This window comes from Pangasianodon hypophthalmus, chromosome 11 (genome assembly GCF_027358585.1).
Source record: "Pangasianodon hypophthalmus isolate fPanHyp1 chromosome 11, fPanHyp1.pri, whole genome shotgun sequence".
NCBI classification, from domain to species: domain Eukaryota; kingdom Metazoa; phylum Chordata; class Actinopteri; order Siluriformes; family Pangasiidae; genus Pangasianodon; species Pangasianodon hypophthalmus.
In genome coordinates this window covers 26,430,594-26,449,131 of record NC_069720.1, presented here as the reverse complement: position 1 = coordinate 26,449,131, position 18,538 = coordinate 26,430,594, and the positions used below count along the sequence as shown (strand labels likewise).

General features: G+C 38.2%; 1 protein-coding gene across 2 annotated transcripts in view; it reads right to left on the bottom strand.

The window, feature by feature from the left end:
- The window catches only part of prmt3 (protein arginine methyltransferase 3), a 61,567-nt gene extending 45,356 nt beyond the window's left edge, over positions 1 to 16,211 (bottom strand). For both annotated transcript variants that reach the window (XM_026910021.3, XM_026910022.3), the window contains exons 1-9: positions 16,162 to 16,211; positions 14,287 to 14,407; positions 13,590 to 13,672; positions 11,461 to 11,510; positions 10,953 to 11,058; positions 9,434 to 9,548; positions 7,849 to 7,987; positions 3,561 to 3,626; positions 2,218 to 2,339 (exon numbers count right to left, since the gene is read on the bottom strand). In XM_026910021.3, the coding sequence (XP_026765822.1) occupies positions 2,218 to 2,339; positions 3,561 to 3,626; positions 7,849 to 7,987; positions 9,434 to 9,548; positions 10,953 to 11,058; positions 11,461 to 11,510; positions 13,590 to 13,672; positions 14,287 to 14,407; positions 16,162 to 16,177 (818 nt within the window). In that variant the 5' untranslated portion in view covers positions 16,178 to 16,211. The remainder of the gene's footprint in view (positions 1 to 2,217; positions 2,340 to 3,560; positions 3,627 to 7,848; positions 7,988 to 9,433; positions 9,549 to 10,952; positions 11,059 to 11,460; positions 11,511 to 13,589; positions 13,673 to 14,286; positions 14,408 to 16,161) is intronic.
- Positions 16,212 to 18,538: the final 2,327 nt, after the last annotated feature.

The window sequence follows — 18,538 nt, the reverse complement described above, 5'->3', positions numbered from 1 at the left end:
ATCTGGATGGCCAGCGCTGGGTAGCACTCCAAGAATGCTCTACAGTAAGGTCTTATGGCAAGAGAGAAATCAGCTGATCCAGAAAGAGGTGTGAGCAGGGGTAGAGAAATTGCACCAGTTGGATGCTGGGGACGTGGCAGCAGGGTTCATGGACCAGATGGGAGCAAGCGATGGCGCAAGATTTCGCAGTCACAGCTCTAGATGGCCGAGCCATTTTCGGATCAAGTTCTGATCCAGTCGGTTTACAACGTCCTTCCCAGCCCTTCCAACGTTTTAGGCCATGATCAGGTGTTAAGGGCAACAGCAGATGCACAGGGATCTGCCCAGGGATCATTTGCAGCAAGCAACAGCCATCATCGAGACAGATTATCACATTTGTCAGGAAGGGGGGAAAAAACCTCAGCTGCAACCAAATGAACCAGGCAGACTCCTTGCTACAGCACGGGACCGGCAGCTGAAAACCAACCTAGGGAGAGCTGAAATTCCCAGACTCCGTGACAGTAACAACACACAGACCTAATGCCAGAGCAAGATGGAGGGCTCAACATGAGCCCATCAAAGTTGGCTGCAGATGCTTTGCGGTCCAGTCTTTCCACAGGGCCTTAAGCTCCTTGCCATTACAGTGCTGTGCAGCAGGAAAGCAATCAAGAACACTACAGAGGCTGCAGGCAACGCTTCAAGATGCCTGTGGATCAAGCAGGGTGATCTGTGGAACACATAAGCTACTTGGACGCCTGGGTGAGAGAGTCTGATGTTGAGACACTTGAAAACCCCCATCACTGATGACATGTCCAAGTTGCATCATAAGGTGTATGATAAAACCAATCACATAGCCAAACCTGATCAGGTAATGGCATCTACAGCTTTCATGTATAGTACAGCTACTATAGATGATACATGTATAGTAATCAAAACAAGTAAATAGGGAGTGAGAAGAAGGAGGTCATATTTGTAGGCCAACTAATTTCTGAACATACTGTAACGGTGAAGACCTTTGATCAGACTGACTACCACCCCTGGAATTTGAATATTATTTGCTTTTTTTATTTTTCACTATTTGCTAGTTATAATTTTGCTTTATTTTTCATTTTCCCCCCTCTTATACACACAAACACAAACCTCTGAGTAGTAATCTGTACCATTCCTGGTCAGTGGAGTGGTACCCTCAGGTGTAAACCTTTAGTATGTATCTTTTACCTAAAAAGGTGTGCCTTAGAGCTTTACTCTAAAAGGTAATTATGGACCAGTTATGTACAGTATCTTAAGTATCAGTATCAGTATCTCTATATGTCCGTGTATGTAGCATTAAGATTTCCCTTCAGTGGAACTAAGGGGCCTAGCTCAAATCTGTTCCAGCATGACAATGCCCCTGCTCATTTGCATATCCACTCTAGCGGGTTTGACATAAATGGTTCCATCCAACAAAATAACATCAGGATGAAATGTATCTGTTCTTAACATTTTAAGTAGGGCAGGTAAGAACTTCAAAATCTAGTCCCAGGTAAAAACATGGCAGGCCTGGTTTTCCTCCTAGTCTCGCCTTAACAAGTCAATCTCAGGAATGCCCAACTCTTTTCTTCACAACGTCTCTCCCATTTTTGTGCTTTTTCCCCCCAAAGTTGAACAAGAAGTAGGGGAAACTAGGGGATCTTTCTGTCTGTCTCTTTCTGTTTCCATATTTATTTTCATCTACTCTCTCCTTGGTATCTACTCACTTTATTTTTCACTCTTTCTCTCTGTGGTGCTGTGTTTGAAAAGGGACTGTCTGTGTTGTGTATAGGCCCCTCACCTCAGACACACAGCTGGCCCCACAATGGCCCAATGGTGTGTAAAATTAAACTTCGCTCTTTGTGTACATCCTGCTGACTCTCCAGCATATATAATAAGAACAGTCACAATCATAAACACACACACACACACGGCCATGAACGCAACACACACAGCCATGAATGCAACACAACCTGAAATAGTTTACACACTGAGCAGTACACTATTACAAATCACCTGCATTATGTGTGTGTGCTGCAAGCAGGTGAGGGAGGAGCAATGTAGCATGGGATGGGTAGATAGATACATCATTAGAACTTTTTTTTTTGACATGTCCTGTTTTTCTGGAAACTTTGTGTACTATGCTAATCTATTACTACAACTACAATTACTACTGTAGTACACGGCAGTTACTTCCTAGACAGACAGACAGACAGAGAGACGCTTCACCTGACGATGTCCATGGCATGGTAGATGATTTCTGATTGGTCAACACCAATGACCTTCTTGGCCCCAGAACGAGCAGCGAACATTGACAGGATTCCAGTACCACAACCCACATCTAGCACCACCTAGAGGGAAAAACAGAAACAATAATGAAAAAGTAAATAAAATAAGTAGAATGTGATGGCTGTCGTTAGCTATAGATAGCTAATGAGCTAAATAGCAGCTAATGTATGAAGATAGCAAGCTACACAAATCATCACGTTTACATTCAGTTACATTCTGTCAGAAGACAACGACACAATAAACACCTCTACTAATATGTTACAGATAACTACGCTACTTTATTACACGCTCTGAATAAGAGTGTTATGTCTGTAAACTGAGTTGCCGCTTACAGCCATTTCATTGTTACACCTGACAAACACTTGAAGCGCTTTATGGGAAATACTCATGCTCATGGTCCAGTATGAACATTAATGACAGTAGTTCTGGTTGTCTAGCACGAAACTTCGTTAACTCACTATGTGTTTAAATGAGAGATCCATAACCATCTAATATTAAGTGTTAATGCTGAGAAGATTTTCTCTAGGAAACCAAATACCGCAATCTTAATACTTTATAATTTACTGACATCAAAAACATGTAATCAAGAGCACCTTTAAAAAATTGCAAGGTGCTGATTTACAAATGTATCACACTCTGGGTACAAGTCCTTGATTTTTGTAGTGGAAGCATACCAGGTGAGTATTCGATTCACTACTCACTATGTCATTGTTTGTTTCAAAAACACTGATTCTGTCTCATTTTATCTTTAGGCATTTAATTTTTTCCTGATTTTTTTTTAATTCATATTAAAAATTCAGCTTGTCCTTGTTTCTGTGTTATCACGCTGACAGGAGCGCGCTGCCTCACTGATCCTGCAGACGCTCACCAAATGACTTTTGACCTCTGATACATCAGATAACACAGCGCTTTTCTTTAGCTCCCTCCTTTTCTATATCCGTTTCTAACAGCGGCTGTTTAAAACCGATCTACTCCTTGTCAGCACATAATAAATGGCCTCTATATGAGCTCCTGTGCATTACACTGACTGTGTGTGTGTGTGTGTGTATGTGTGAGACAGACACAGAGAGAGAGAGAGAGAGAGAGAGAGAGAGAACATTTCCTGTTATCAGTTCTTTGCAGTCGTCCACTCTAAATATAAAATGCTTTAGTTCATTATAATAAAATGTTAAATCAGCAACAATCATCATGACTGTTAACCCTTCCCCCTCCAGAGCTAACCTTTATGCTAATTCTAATGTTAACACAGAGGAAAAAAAATAGAAGACAGAAACAATACACACTTTGTCCTTGAACAAATCTGGGTTGCTGTACATAAAATCCCGGTAGCTCTCAGTGCGCACTTTATCCTGCAAGTGAAAAAGAAAAAAAGAGAAAGAAAGTCGTAAGTAATGACAGAGTGTCACCATTACATTTTCTATTAGGAAGACAAAATGTGTGTCTCTTGAGGCAAAAGTGTAATCTTCGATCACTCAGTACTAGAAGTTTAATTCTCTCACAAAGCCAGAGTTGGAGAAGATGGCTTTCTCTATTTTTGTCAAAGAACCAAGGGATAAAGAAAATTAAAAGAAGGTAAACTGCGAAACGTAGTTTTAAACGCAATCTGCAGTTCCCAAAGGAAGTACTGTACCTGTTATGTGCTGAAAAAAGTATTATAGCCTTTGTGAATAGCTAAACAATTAAATACTTAAATAAGTAAAATAAAATAAAATAATTATAAAATATGACAGTTGGAATGTGCAAATCGCAGCCAAAAGGCCAAATCTGGCCGTCTAACAGAATTAAACGTTCCTGGCTGCATGTGAAATTACACTCATTTGGAAGATGAAATTGAGTGTTGCCCTGCCAAACATTCCTGTCCTCTACAATTTATCACACAGGATGTGAAACAAAGAAATCTTTATGGCTCATTCTGACACTAGCAGACAATAACACACTGCGCATAAGCAGTGTAAACATTTCAGAGTTTAATTATCGTGGTACAACGTCACACAGATCATCATCCTACCCCTCATTATGCATACATCATTGTTACCTAGTAAGTGAATAATAAGGAGGAGTTAAGGAAAGTGCTGAAATAACATTGGCAAACATACCGGGTTTTGAAAATGCACTGTAGGTAAGTATGTGTATAGATAGCCAATGGCTTGCATAATCAAATTATTCACCAAATGTACAAAGAAATGAACAAAAAAATAATGTACATTTGTATAAACAAATGTACAAAAAAAAAACAGACATTTGTTGGTTGCATAAGTATTTACTACCTGGGTCAATACATGGTAGAAACCCTTTTAACTGCAATGACAGCCACAAGTCTTCTGCCATATCTCTCTCAGCTTTGCACATCTGGATCCTGATTTTTGGCAAAATTGTTCAAGATCTCAAACGGATAGTTTGCTCTGGTCTTTGACTAACACATTCAGATTCTTGGATGTGAATCTCTCTGGCGTAGTTTTGGCAGTATGCTTTGGGTCACCATCCTAATAGAAGTTGATCTTCCATCACACTCTCAAGTCTCTTGAGGATGGGAACAGGTTTGCTCCTAGGATTGACCTATAATTAGCTCCACCCATTTCTTTAATCCTGACCAGTTTGTCAGACCCTGCTGATGAGAAGCACACCCCACAACATGATGCTACCACCACCATGTTTCACTGTGAGGATTGTGTTCTCAGGGTGATCAGCAGTCAAATGTAGAGCTCTGTGTCAAGGACAAAATGTTAAATTTTGATCTAATCAGACCAGAGAACCTTTTTCCACATGTATGACATGTAGTTTCCATCATGTCTTTTGGCAAATTCCAAACAGGATTTCATATGATTTGTTTTTGATAATGGTCTTCTTCTTGCCCCTCTTATTGGTTAATAATAATGTCCTCCCAACCTGGTCACTGAATTTTAGTGGATGTCCTCGTCTAGATGTTAAAGGATTTAATGGTACTTTTCTGAATGTTCAAAGATGTCCAATAGTTTTTAGAACCATACCCTGACTGATACTGATACCAAAACTTTGTCCTGAATTGTTTTGATTGCACCTTTTTTTTCCATGATGGTGTTTGTTTAGGTACGTTAAAAATGTCTAATAATTCTGGAAAATAAATGAGTGGAAAAACTATAATGTTTTTGAGTCATTTGTTTAATTGGGTTCTCTTTATCTACTTTTAGGATTTAGATGAAGATCTGATCACCTTTCAGGTCAAATTTATGCAGAAATTTTCTAGTGGCACTTAATATAGATGGGCTTTTTGTGTAGATCAGGGTTCTTCAATCTTATCCGTAAAGGGCCAGTGCAGCTGCAGGCTTTTATTACAGCCAAATTATACGTACATATGGGGATGTGTGTGAGTCACTGCTGTAATCTTTATGACGGCAGTAAAAGAACATCGTCACAGTGACGCAAAACCCAGCTTTAACGTAAAGAAGAAAACACCAATCGGATGCAGCCTCTCTCTGCCACATTACTGCAGTGTGTGTGTGTGTGTGTGTGTGTGTGTGTGTGTGTGTGTGTGTTTCTCCCCTTACAGCAATAAAGCGTTGCATCTTAACTAGAGGAATCATGAGAAGATTAAGCCTTAAAATCAAACAGCAAATATTTGTGTATGCACACACATAATGTGCTATTTGTATTGTGCATTTTGTAACCCTGAATTTGAGAAATATGTAATAAATCAACCTAGACGGACACTTTCTGAAGGCATGCGCATGAAACTGAAAGTTCAACATCTAAACAATACACATATAAATGTATTATTATAAAGTTTTACATTATGTAAACGATATACATTTTACAATCATTATTTAATATGCAAGCTCAATAAAGCTTATACTTTAAAATTGTCAATATACACTGATCAGAAATAAATTAAAACCACTGACAGGTGAAGCGAATAACACTGATTATCTCATTACAATGGCACCTGTTATGGGGTGGGATATTTTAGGCAGCAAGTGAACAGTCAGATCTCGGAGTTGATGTGTTGGAAGCAGGAAAAATGGGCAAGAGTAAGGATCTGAGTGACTGTGACAACGGCCAAATTGTGATGGCTAGACGAGTGGGTGAGAGCATCTCCAAAACAGCAGGTCTTGTGGTGTGTTCCCGGTATGCAGTGGTTAGTACCTACCAAAAGTGGTCCAAGGAAGGACAACCGGTGAACCAGTGACAGGGTCATGGGCGCCCAAAGGCTCACTGATGCGTGTTGGGAGTGAAGTCTAGCCCATCTAGTGTGATACTCTTTGACATGTACCACCTTCCTAAACATTGTTGTATACCAAGTACAACGCTTCATGTCAACGGCATTCCCTAATGGCAGTGGCCTCTTTTAGCAGGATAATGCTCCCTCCACACTGCAAAACTGTTCAGGAATGGTTTGAGGAAAATGACAAAGAGTTCAAGGTGTTGACTTGGCCTCCAAATTCCCCAGATCTCAGTCCAATAGAGCATCTGTAGGACGTGCTGGACAAACAAGTCTGATCCATGGAGGCCCCAACTCACAACTTACAGGACTTAAAGGATCTACTGTGTTTGGTGCCAGAAACCACAGCACACCTTCAGAGGTCTTGTGGAGTCCATGCCTTGACGTGTCAGAGCAACAAGGGGGACCTACACAATATTAAGCAGGTGGATTTAATGTTATGGCTGATCAGTGTACATTCTTCCCCTTGGCCAGATCAATCACACACATGGTCTCAGCTTACACTGTTATACAGATGATACTAAGAAATATGTCAGTACTCAGTCCACCACAGCTCGTCCTCCAACTTCACTGACAGAATGTATTCATGATCTAAAATAATGAATGGATTCCAACTTTCTTAAAGTAAACCCTGATACAATCAGAAATTGCATTTGTTGCCACCAAAACTCTCTTGCTCTCTTGAAAAATCCAGAAACTTCCATAATGACCTCTTCAACAGGCAAATCATAAATCCTTCTCTGAGACAGAAATCCCATAAATCTGTTCACCGCGGTGGAGAGAAACGTCACTCTGACATTACAGAGGTTAATTAGTTCTACGTCTTGTAGAGTATGCCTTGTAGTTTACTGCACAGGTTAACTTTGTAGATTTCCACAGGTTGTTCACACTGTAACATTACACTGATTACATAACACCACATGCATCATATGTAACTGAGTAGCTACTGGTAAATAGCTAGGCAGCTATGTCAGTTTACTATATTTAAATATCCACCCTGTGCATGTAGCTAAGCTAAGATGCTACTTTTTTATTTAAGGTTGTGTTTTAATTTCCAACTTGTACATTATTCTTTAAACCAGGATGTACATATGTGCACTTTTTTTTCAATTTATTTATTTTGCATCCTATTTTGTAAAGGAATTTATTTTATGAATGAATATTTATTCACTCATTTATTAAATTTATTATACTTTTCAAGTCCAGAGTAGCAATATTAGAAATAAACATCATTCAAAAATGTTTCTCCTAAATGTCTACTTTAAAAAAAAAAAAAAAAACAAGAAATTTTTTTTCCTCACATTACAATACTGTGTGTGTGTGTGTGTGTGTGTGTGTGTGTGTGTGTGTGTATATATATATACACACGCACTTACCTTAAGCATTTCTTCGTGGATGCTGTAATGCCCATAAGAACTGAAATAGGCCTCGTCCTCATCTTCTCGCAGCTCTGCTACACTCCCTACACACTTCTGTGTCATGTCCGAATTCAGCACCAGGCCCTGTGCAAATGTTCTACACACATGAAGACACATTTGTAGTATTATTCATTTCATTTGGTATTATTCGTTTAAACAAGCACTGCGAGAGTAAGAAATAAAATATATTATTTTTTTGAAATCACACACGGCTGAGTCACACAGAGGTCAGCAGGGAGCACACAGGCCCCATCATTTCCATTCCTACCTCCGTTAATCACACACGTGTGTGTGCACGTGCACTTAACCTTAAACACCGCAGTGGAATTTTCCCGCTACCTTACTGTGCCTCTCTAACAACCAGAGGAGTCCATCACCACCCCCTGCTGGCACTGTCCCACTCACTGAAACCTTACAAGCTTAAATGTTAAGGAGAAAGTGACAAGTGGCTGGATGGAATGATCGATGGACAGACAGATAAAGAAAATAAGGACAGATACAAGTTAAGGAGAAAATAAAGGCCAGACAGTTTGACCGCTGGACGGAGAGACGGACATACCCCAGTTCCCTTATTGATCAATTTCATCTTTGAGACAATCAAACTCATGTCTCCTCAGAGTATGTAAGTTAGAGCATAACATTTCAACAACCGGAAAAATGAAGAAGTAATCTATATGAATAGTTACAGTAAGTATGATAGGCAGAGTACATGTAAAAGCACACAGGAACATGAAACTAAAATAAAGGCAATGGGATTTAGTGCAAACCTGTTACTATCAAGAATCAGAATTCATAGACATGGATCTTTACATCTAGACATGGATCTTTACGAGCTCATTAGTCCTTCAATTTGGTTTTCTACCAGATCTTGGCCTTAAACAGCTTTATAAATCAAAACCAAGCACTTTGTGACTCTGTGACACCAATAATTTTAGTGCAAACACAGGATTGCAAAAAAACAAACCTCTTTGACAATCTTTTCCTCTGTTGAACCTGTGTTAGTGTTCAATTTGTTTTCATCTTGTGCTCACTTTGTATGTCCATTTTCAAGGATACCAAAAAGAACATCTTTATTTTCAGCAACCTTGGACAGAAGCACCTTTAAATGTATTTTTTCCCTGTCCATTCACAACTGCAGTCTGCTGAATGCTTTTTTTAATACTGGTCTGTTGCTCTTGTTTTGTGGCTTTTGTGACACCAAATTTCCCCTTGGGGATCAATAAAGTAATCTATCTATCTATCTAAACTGGAGGCATTATGCCTATGACATAAATAATGACTAGTAGGTGGGAACATCAACGCAACATCATTTGCGCTCATTCGCGATGCATGTTTCTATTGAACCTTGCTAAATAAGCTCCATTGTGTGGAAGAAGTGTTCAGAGTTAATAAAATTCAAATTTCATTCTGTAGATCATTTGGATTTTTTTTCCACAAGTGTTAAATCTGGACAAACGGTATATATTTGATATAAACCTAGCTGTGAGTGATTGTACATGTTTTTGGTTACTTTGTGTGAAAGTAAATCATGTAAATGCCTGACTTGAGTTTATGCAGGTCTTCCATGGCACGGCTGAGATTCTCCTCTGCCTGCTGTGCTCTCTGAACCCACACGGACACGTCGTCACACGCTGCGTCGCCACCCAACTCCTCCACATCTGTACATATACACACAAACACTTCAATAACAAAATCTACTAGAATTCTATACACCCTTTAAAAGTACTTTAAAAGAATCATGTGGTAACTTTACACAGATAAAATACGTTAATAAAATAAAAGTAAAATATGACAAAAAAAATTGAACAATGAGAAATACAAGACTCAGGATTAAATAAAAAATAACAAAATCAAATAGTTAAAAAAATAAATGATACATTTACACATACACACACACACACACACAAACACACAAAGTTGTATCTTAATTAGAAGCAGACTACAAAAGCCTGGAGCGTTAGTGGTAGACTACTAAAACATTTTGGGCTGTGTGATTAAACGTCTCGCCTCCTGCTTCTTCTGCTGCTACTAAAGCACATACACTGCTTCAGAAAGTTTGGCACTTTGCTACACCTGGATTTGAGAATCTTCTAGCATTCCTCTCCACAGAACCTTTGCTAAGTAAACACTGGGCCTGGTCTGGGGTCTGGAGAGCTTTTTAGCAGGTTTTCGTCATGAATGTATCTATAGGTTCATCCATTTATCTTTCCCTTGATTCTGACACGTCTCCCAGTTCTTCCTGTTAAAAACATCCCCGCAGCATGATGCTTCACTGTGAGGGTAGAAAACCGTTCAAGTGATCAGAGGTTCCTGGGTTTCTCAGGATGAAATGCATGGCCTTCACGGTAAATGGACCACAGAATATTTTTTCTCCAAAGTTAGCAGTCATGTGTCAGTCATTTTACTGTAGAGTGTTTTTTGTCACTCTGTAATAAAGGCCTGATTAATGGTCTTTCCTGCATCTGTCTACACAGATCATCTGGAGTTCAGTCAGAGTGGCCTTCAGGTTCATGGTCACCTCCCTGACTAAAGCACTCCCAAGTTTGTTCACTTTGGCTGGACAGGAGCTCTAGGAAGATTCTTGATGGCTCATGGTGGAAGCCAGTGTTATCTGGATCCTTCATAACTGCAATAATTTTTCAGTTTGTTTTGTTTGTACTGTCAGCTGTGGAGCTTTATAACAGTGTGCTTTTCCAAATCATGTCCAACCAACCAAATTCACCACAAGTGAGTTTGTGAATCAAGTTGGAGAAACATCTTAAGGATGATCAACTAAAATAGGACGGACATGAGGTCAATTTTGAGCAGCACAGGATGTGCATTTCGGAGATTTTTTTTTTTTTTTTGTAAATTTACCAAAAAATGGTTCATTCCTTTTCAATAGTAGAGAGTGAAAAACTCTTTTAGAGTAAGGCTGTGACATAAGGCTGGTTCTATTTATGTCTAACTTTATATCTCAAAAACAGTGACTGGAAACACGCTACCGAAAAAAACTGATTACTCAATTATAATTTGTAACACAGTTTAGGAGCCTTCAGACTTGAGCATGTAATGTTCTGTACCAATCTGTAGTAGTGCGTCATCAGGCAGAGCCGGCTTCATGTACTCATCTCCGCTCCACGGCACATCACTGCCTGAACACGATGCCAAACTCTCCACACTGCACTTCTACAAGAAATACATAATGCAATATTTCAAACCCTGATCTTCTTTTGCATATTATGGGTGGAAAATCTGACAAAGCCCAAGGAGCAATTAATAATTTATGACAATTTCTGTATAACATCATCTAATACTAAACTATGACCTAATACATCAAAGTATATAATAAAATACAGACAGCACACACTTTAGATTTTTTCTTTTCTCCATTTTAAATTACCTTTAAAGCAGTAGGCTTTAAAAATGATTTCTCCTTCTCTCACAAGCACAGGATTTGTGACAAGAAAATGATATCTGGTTAAACTTAATGTGAACACACTATCTAATAAAACATGATTTAAAACACAATAAATATTTAAATAATCACTTACAATACATATATTTATTAAGAAACTAAATAATGCTTACCACTGTTCTAATATAGTTTATCATCTTTATGTATCCATAATCATCAAGCCCTGTGAACAAAATCCACAAATAAATCTATAATTAACCTCACCAAACAAATAACCTTACATGTTGATTGTATACAAGTTTGATCTTGTCAGTGGGTTATATTCAACACATTTACCTGCATTCACTTAAAAAGAAGGACGTTGAGATGAGCAGAGTTTGTGTAATCAGTGACCAATCCCTTAAATATAGTATAAATGTAGTAGAATTCAACAAATGATAAACTATAATATTGTAAACTATAATAAAATCTGGGCAAATATGAATAGTTTAATTAATTTTAGTGATATGAACAGTTGATATTGCCACCAGCCAGACTGTGTACTGCATTATAAAATAAAATATTGGGTTTGGTTACTATAGCAATTATGGATGTACCAAACATTTTATACTGACTGACATTACAAAATCTTGCACATGAACACAGGAAAAATGAGTCTCTTTCCAGCTGTAGGGATGAACAGTTCCGAGCAACCCTGAAGCCATGGAATGCTCTCAAGCCACACTCAGCACAATTATGTTTAAGGCTCAGTTACCTAATTAGTGTTGTAACGAGCAGATGAATTAGATCAATGCATCGATTTAAAAAGCAACAACTAAAATGACTGAAATTGAAAATTATTATAAATTGAGTATTATCGAAAAAGGGCAGACAACCAGAGAGTAAAAAAAATACTTTAAATATTTTAAAATGGTCCTTCTCTACAATGTCATCATTCATGAGTTAACGGTAGGCCTACACGAGTTGTTCACATATCAATCAGAGGTTACTAAATCGAACTGTAGGGTGTCATATCGTATCATAGCACATTCAGTGGTATCGTCAAATATTATCTATATCGAATCATTGCCTTAAGAATCGAAACCACATCACATAGAAGCCTTAGGTTTAGTCCCCTATACATAACCATATTCAGTGTAAAAAACAGCGTCATTGGGATAGCTTGACGTGGGTATTAACTGATTATTGAGCCTACATTCATGTCACTAGCTTATCTAGTATTACATTTCACATTCAGTGTGTGGTAAAAATGGAGGCACTTGCTCCAATTAACATCTGGACCAATAGTAAATATAATCAGTATAATATTTTAGTCACAGCAGCATAATCTATTGTATAATCTATTGTATAAGGTATCCGAAAAGTCAGGAAGCAATGGGAATATGTTGAGCAAATCTGTCAATCTGAATATCTTAGAAAATGCATAGAGCATAAGGGTAAACATGTAGGACACGTGTTGCTAATAATAAATACAAAATTAAGCATATGTAGTTTTAAATGTAGTTTTACAGAAAAGTCTCCATACATAGCGAAAATTAACACTTTTTAGCAAAATGTCTTCCAAAATTTCTCATACTTTGTTTATATTATATTTATTTTCCTCAGATAGTCTTTAAGAACGCCTTTGACAAAAGAAGAACGGATTGAAATCATTCTCATGGATGGATCAGAAAGCTGTCGCAAGGTTGAGATGTACTTTAACAGGAAACATGGCGAGCACATCACACACGACACTGTTGCCAAAATTATTAACAAATTCATAAAGACTGGAAGTGTTGTGGACCAACAGTGAAGTGGGGATCCACGAACGTCCACTGGCGAAGGCACAACTGACATGGTGCTGCCAAAAATAGTCCCTTATGTATGGAGACTTTTGGAAAACCCTGTACTTTAACAACCGCCAAATATTTATCACGAACATGGAACACCCGCACGTCACTTCCTGTCAAAAGTGTGGTGTCTAGTTTTGATCAGTGCACAACATTGAAAGTTCCTTTTCCCAGTAATACATTGCATCTATAATCATGACAAATGCAGATCAGTAAAACTCAAATATATTTCACAGCGTATCACAGAAACATTTGCTCATATTCATGTATATTTTGTGCACCTCTCATACTGAAGGTTTCTTTTTTTGCCCTGTTTATATTTTGTATTTGCATTTGCACATTTGTATATTTTGTTTTGTTGTCCAGTATTTGTTAGTGGAGCTACCACAAGAACCTCAATGTGCAGTTTCTGATGTGTCAACTGTGCAAGTGACTTTGAAATGAATATAATGTGATTAAAAGGCCATACTTACTGTGTTTTTTCACCAAATCTGCTATGCTAATGCTGTGATCTACCTGGCAGTGATGGAAAGTTTCAGACACAGAATGGAGACACCTGTACCAAACCACAGAGGCATGGATCATCAGTAATAACAATACCTTTATCTACTGTATAATTCAGCATATTATTGACATGTTTTGTTTGTTGAACACACTATAGGAGCATATAGTAAAGGTGGAACATATAAGTTGGAACTTTATATAACCATACAGCCAAAGCTCACATCTCTCAATGTACAAGCATTTGCAAGGAAATAATCTACTCCCAGTACTATACCCACACTTTATGACTGCTAATGTGTATAAATAAATGGTATCTAATGATTTCAACGTTTGTAACATTAAATCTGAAATACCTATCCATGCTCTGATTGATTATGGTTTCACTTTTTTAAGTTTTAGTTTACTTTGTTAACCTTCTTAGCCATTTTATAATGCTGTGTTTTTAAACTCTTTAAGGCATATAAGCTTCAGCTGGATATGTACATTTAAGAATGTTCTTCTTGTCTGCTGTTAATGCTGTGTCATACAGCGTCATACATAAGCGCCGTACAGTGATTTAAAGGAAAGTTCAGAGAGTAATCAAATAAAGACCACTCAAAGAGGATACCACAGGAAACGTTTGTTTGTTCACACACTACTTTTCTAGTTCACGTTTGCGGCTGCTACCTGTCACAGAAGAGGCACAACACACTCTCTTCAGTCTCATGTTCATCTTCTTCCTCCATCCACTGGTCTTCATCCTCACTGTCGGATAGTTCAGGAACCTCATCGCCTGCACCACCGAGATCTTCGAAAATAAAATAAAGCTGTGTTTACACTTCTCAACTCTGAGATAACTTCACACAAGTTAGGGTCAACATTGACTTGGTAGCGACTGTGGTGTTGCACGTGTGGTACAGCACTGAGCTGAGAACTGTCAAACCCAAAAATCTCCAAAGTAATGTGAAGTTTTGGTCACAAAGCGACACTAGTGAAGGCTAGAGAATGATTAATACACACAGCAAAACATAATAAAGTGTCAAATACCACGGCCAGTAAGTGAGCAAGACTTCTGCACATGACACATTTGTACCAGTAACACACACACTACCATGTCACTGTCACTGCTATGCTGAGAATGAGCCACCACTCAAACAATATCTCCTGTGATGATGCTTTTATCGTTGGGGGAGGTAAAATGGGACTGACAAATTGTGCATACCGTCACATGGGATACAGCTGTATAGTAACGGTGTGTATATATAAGCTATACATAAATGTACCTGACAAAATAACCAATTATTATATAGTTCTGCATTTATGTGTGCACATTTTAATACCGAGTACACCCATATACCCTAGAATAACTGAATTTCTTTCTGAATAACATGTCTTATTGTATCTTAAATGAATGCCTGCCAAGTATTTGTTTAAGTCAGGAAGGTTTTATTGTCATTCCTCTTATCACACACAGATGTAATGTTAAGTATGAAATATAGTTCCTTCAGAATGATGGTCTTAACATGACACTCAGTCAGACAAGAGAAAAAGTAATACAATGACATACGGTGCGAAGTCAAAAAATACAAACTATAAACTACACAATAAACTATAAACTCTACAATAAACAGTAAAGTAACAGACTATACAGCAGGGGTTCCCAAACTAGGGGTCACAACCCCATGTGGAATTGTAAAAGAAACTCTGCTCTTTTGTTTTATTCATTTATTTTTACAAACTAATATCAGAAATATAGCTCTAAGAAGAGAAGAAGAGTTCTAGATTTGAGACATAGATCATGACAACAGTCACAAATTTCCATTTTAAGAGAAACAGAGCTCGTGTGTGTTTAATATCACTGTGCATAAAATCACTAAACATTTTACAGTTCAACTTGGAAACCACATGGACAAGCTAGTGAATGTTGCATTTAATCCTCCTGATGTACATAAGTTGTGCAGGTGAGTGTGTGAACAACGCCATTCACACTGCCACTGCTTCTGCATGAGCACACAAAGTCATGTGTCAGGTATAAACCAGGCTCTTCTGCTTGGTGTCTGCCACGTCACAGCACCCTGGTGTGGATTATTTTCCTGTAACAACACCCCATCATGCAGGAAATGCAAGCTCACTCTTCCAACTAGTCTGATGAGTCAGGGCAGGAAATATTCCTTTTGTTTTTAGACACTTATGTTACACAAACATTATGTACAAATGTTACACTAGTCATGAGCAGCAGTATGAACATGTAAAGCAACATGTGCATGTAGATTTGTTAAATTTAACAAGAACACACAGTCTGTATTCATGCTCAGGAATGCCTTCGATTAGCATCTAAGTCAATATTTTGGGGAAAAAACAGCGAGGTTTATATAGATCATATCCACTTATACTCATGTGAGTGCTCTTCCACACTAAGATCACTTCAAGATCACTCCGGATTCTTCTGGAACTAAACCGAAACATTCTGTTTATTTGTCTACTTAACGCCTTTTCAAACACGCAGAAAAAAATACTGTAAAAAACAGACTGTCAACAATATTTACATCTTTCACGTGTTACCTGTGTATTCCGCCATTCTGGCTTCTTCTGACTTCTTCCGGGTGAGAATACTCGAACCGGAAGTACCGTAGTGACGTCACTAGCGAGGTTATTATTTCATCACTCATTTTCACACATAATATTGTCCCTTCAGTTTGTTTTTAATTTAATAATAACGTGTTTTAAATCAAAATGGCGTTTTGAAAAGTCTGCTTTTATTTCATAATGCCCTTTTTCAGTTCCTAAAAAGTGAAAGGATAAAGTCAATGTAAAAAACACCCATAGCTATGGTTAAATGTGCATTAAATGATATTTTTATGAAACATCTTGATAAGATGGAGAAGAGGAGTATGCAGAGATTTTTTTACTTAGTGTTGAAATGATCTTACTGCTGTTGAAATTGATGCTGATGTTTAAATAGAAAGATAGGCAGAGAGACAGAGAGAGAAACTAGTCACGTAATGGTTAAGGACAATGTACATTGCGTGCAGAGTGCAAGCAGGGACTCCGGCAACAATAGCTATGACAGCATAACTAAAAAGGAGAGCCAGAAGGTAATACAGACATGAGGGCACCCTGGGACATAAAGCAGCAGCCACTCCACCATCGACAAACCTGAGTGAACGCGTGAGAGTGGGGGGGCGACAGCATCCAAACATCCCAGTTCACCAAAACACTCTATGCCCGTGAACCCTCCAGATCTGCTCCTTTAGCTAAGAAAAAAATATTAACAAAAGGCTTGACTAAACAAATGTTTTCAGACTAGACTTAAACACTGAACACTATTTGGAATTAGTCCTGAACACTAATTGGAAGGCTGCTCCATAACTGTGGGGCTTTGTAAGAGAAAGCTCTGCCCCCAGCTGTAGGCCGCATTATTCGAGGTACCAACAAATACTATAGTAGGTGTGGCGGATCATAAAAGACCAAAAGTTCACTCCGGTATTGCAGCGCAAGACCATTCAGTGCTTCATAGGTCAGTATTAATAAATTATAATCAGTGTGAAATTTGATTGGGAGCCAGTGCAGTGTGAATAAGATAGGGCTGATGTGGTCATATCTTCTGGTTCTAGTAAGGACTCTCGCTGCTGCATTCTGCAAACTGGAGCTTGTTTATGCATCTAATGGAACATCCAGTCAGCAAGGCATTACAATAATCCAACTTAGAGGTAACAAAAGCATGAACTAGTTTTTCTGCATCGTGTAGTGACAATATATTTCTTATCCTAGCAAAATTTCTGAGATGAAAGAAAGCGATCCTAGTGATATTATCTACATGAGCTTCAGATGAAAGACTAGAGTCAATAATCACACCAAAGTCTTTTACTGCTGCACATGATGAAACAGAAAGGCCGTCCAGAGTTATTATGTAATCAGAAAGCTTACTTCTAGCTGCATGTGGTCCTAGTACAAGTACTTCTGTCTTGTCAGAATTAAGTAAGAGAAAGTTAATAAGCATCCAGTGTCTAATGTCTTTTACACATTCCTCAACATTAAGCTGGTGTCTGTCATCTGGCTTTGCTGAAACATACAACTGTGTGTCATCAGCATAACAGTGGATTCCATGGTTATGAATAATTTTGCCCAGAGGTAGCATATATAAAGAAAAGAGCAGTGGGCCTAAAACAGAACCTTGCAGAACACCAAATTTTACCTTAGTATGTGTAGAGAAGTCACCATTTACATCTACAAACTGATAACGATCAGTCAAATAAGACCTGAGCCAGCAGAGGGCCGTTCCCTTAATGCCTACTACATTTTCTAGTCTATCAAGGAGAATAGTATGATCAGTGGTGTCAAAAGCTGCACTAAGGCAAAGCAACACAAGCAAGGAGACACAACCCTGATCAGAGGCCAGTAGAAGGCCATTTACCACTCTAACCAGCGCTGTCTCTGTGCTATGATAAGGCCTAAATCCTGATTGATACATTTCATGAATGTTATTCCTATGTACTGTAGGTATGAGCATAACTACTATGCTACAACCTTTTCTAGGATCTTGGAATTAACAGCAAACAGCAAGATGAAATAGTAAATTATACCTGAAATCAATGTAAATGAAATCAAAGCCTGGAATATGCCCTGCCAATTTATACATAAGAATAATTACAATGCATGAACATTGTCTGTGTAAGTTTTCTCCAGGTTCTCTGTTTTATTCCCACCATCCCAAAACATGTGGATAGGGGGATTGGCAAGGATAAGCTGCACTTAGATGTGAATTTGTGTGTGAAAACATTAGCAAAAATCTATAAATGTATAAAAACTCCAAACAACATGTGCATCAATGACCTTTTTTAATTGTTGTATATTAGTTTCATTGGTTATTTAGTAATATGTATATAATTTTGTTGAACATTAAATTGCATTAGTTCAAAAATTCCCTACCAGATTCAAT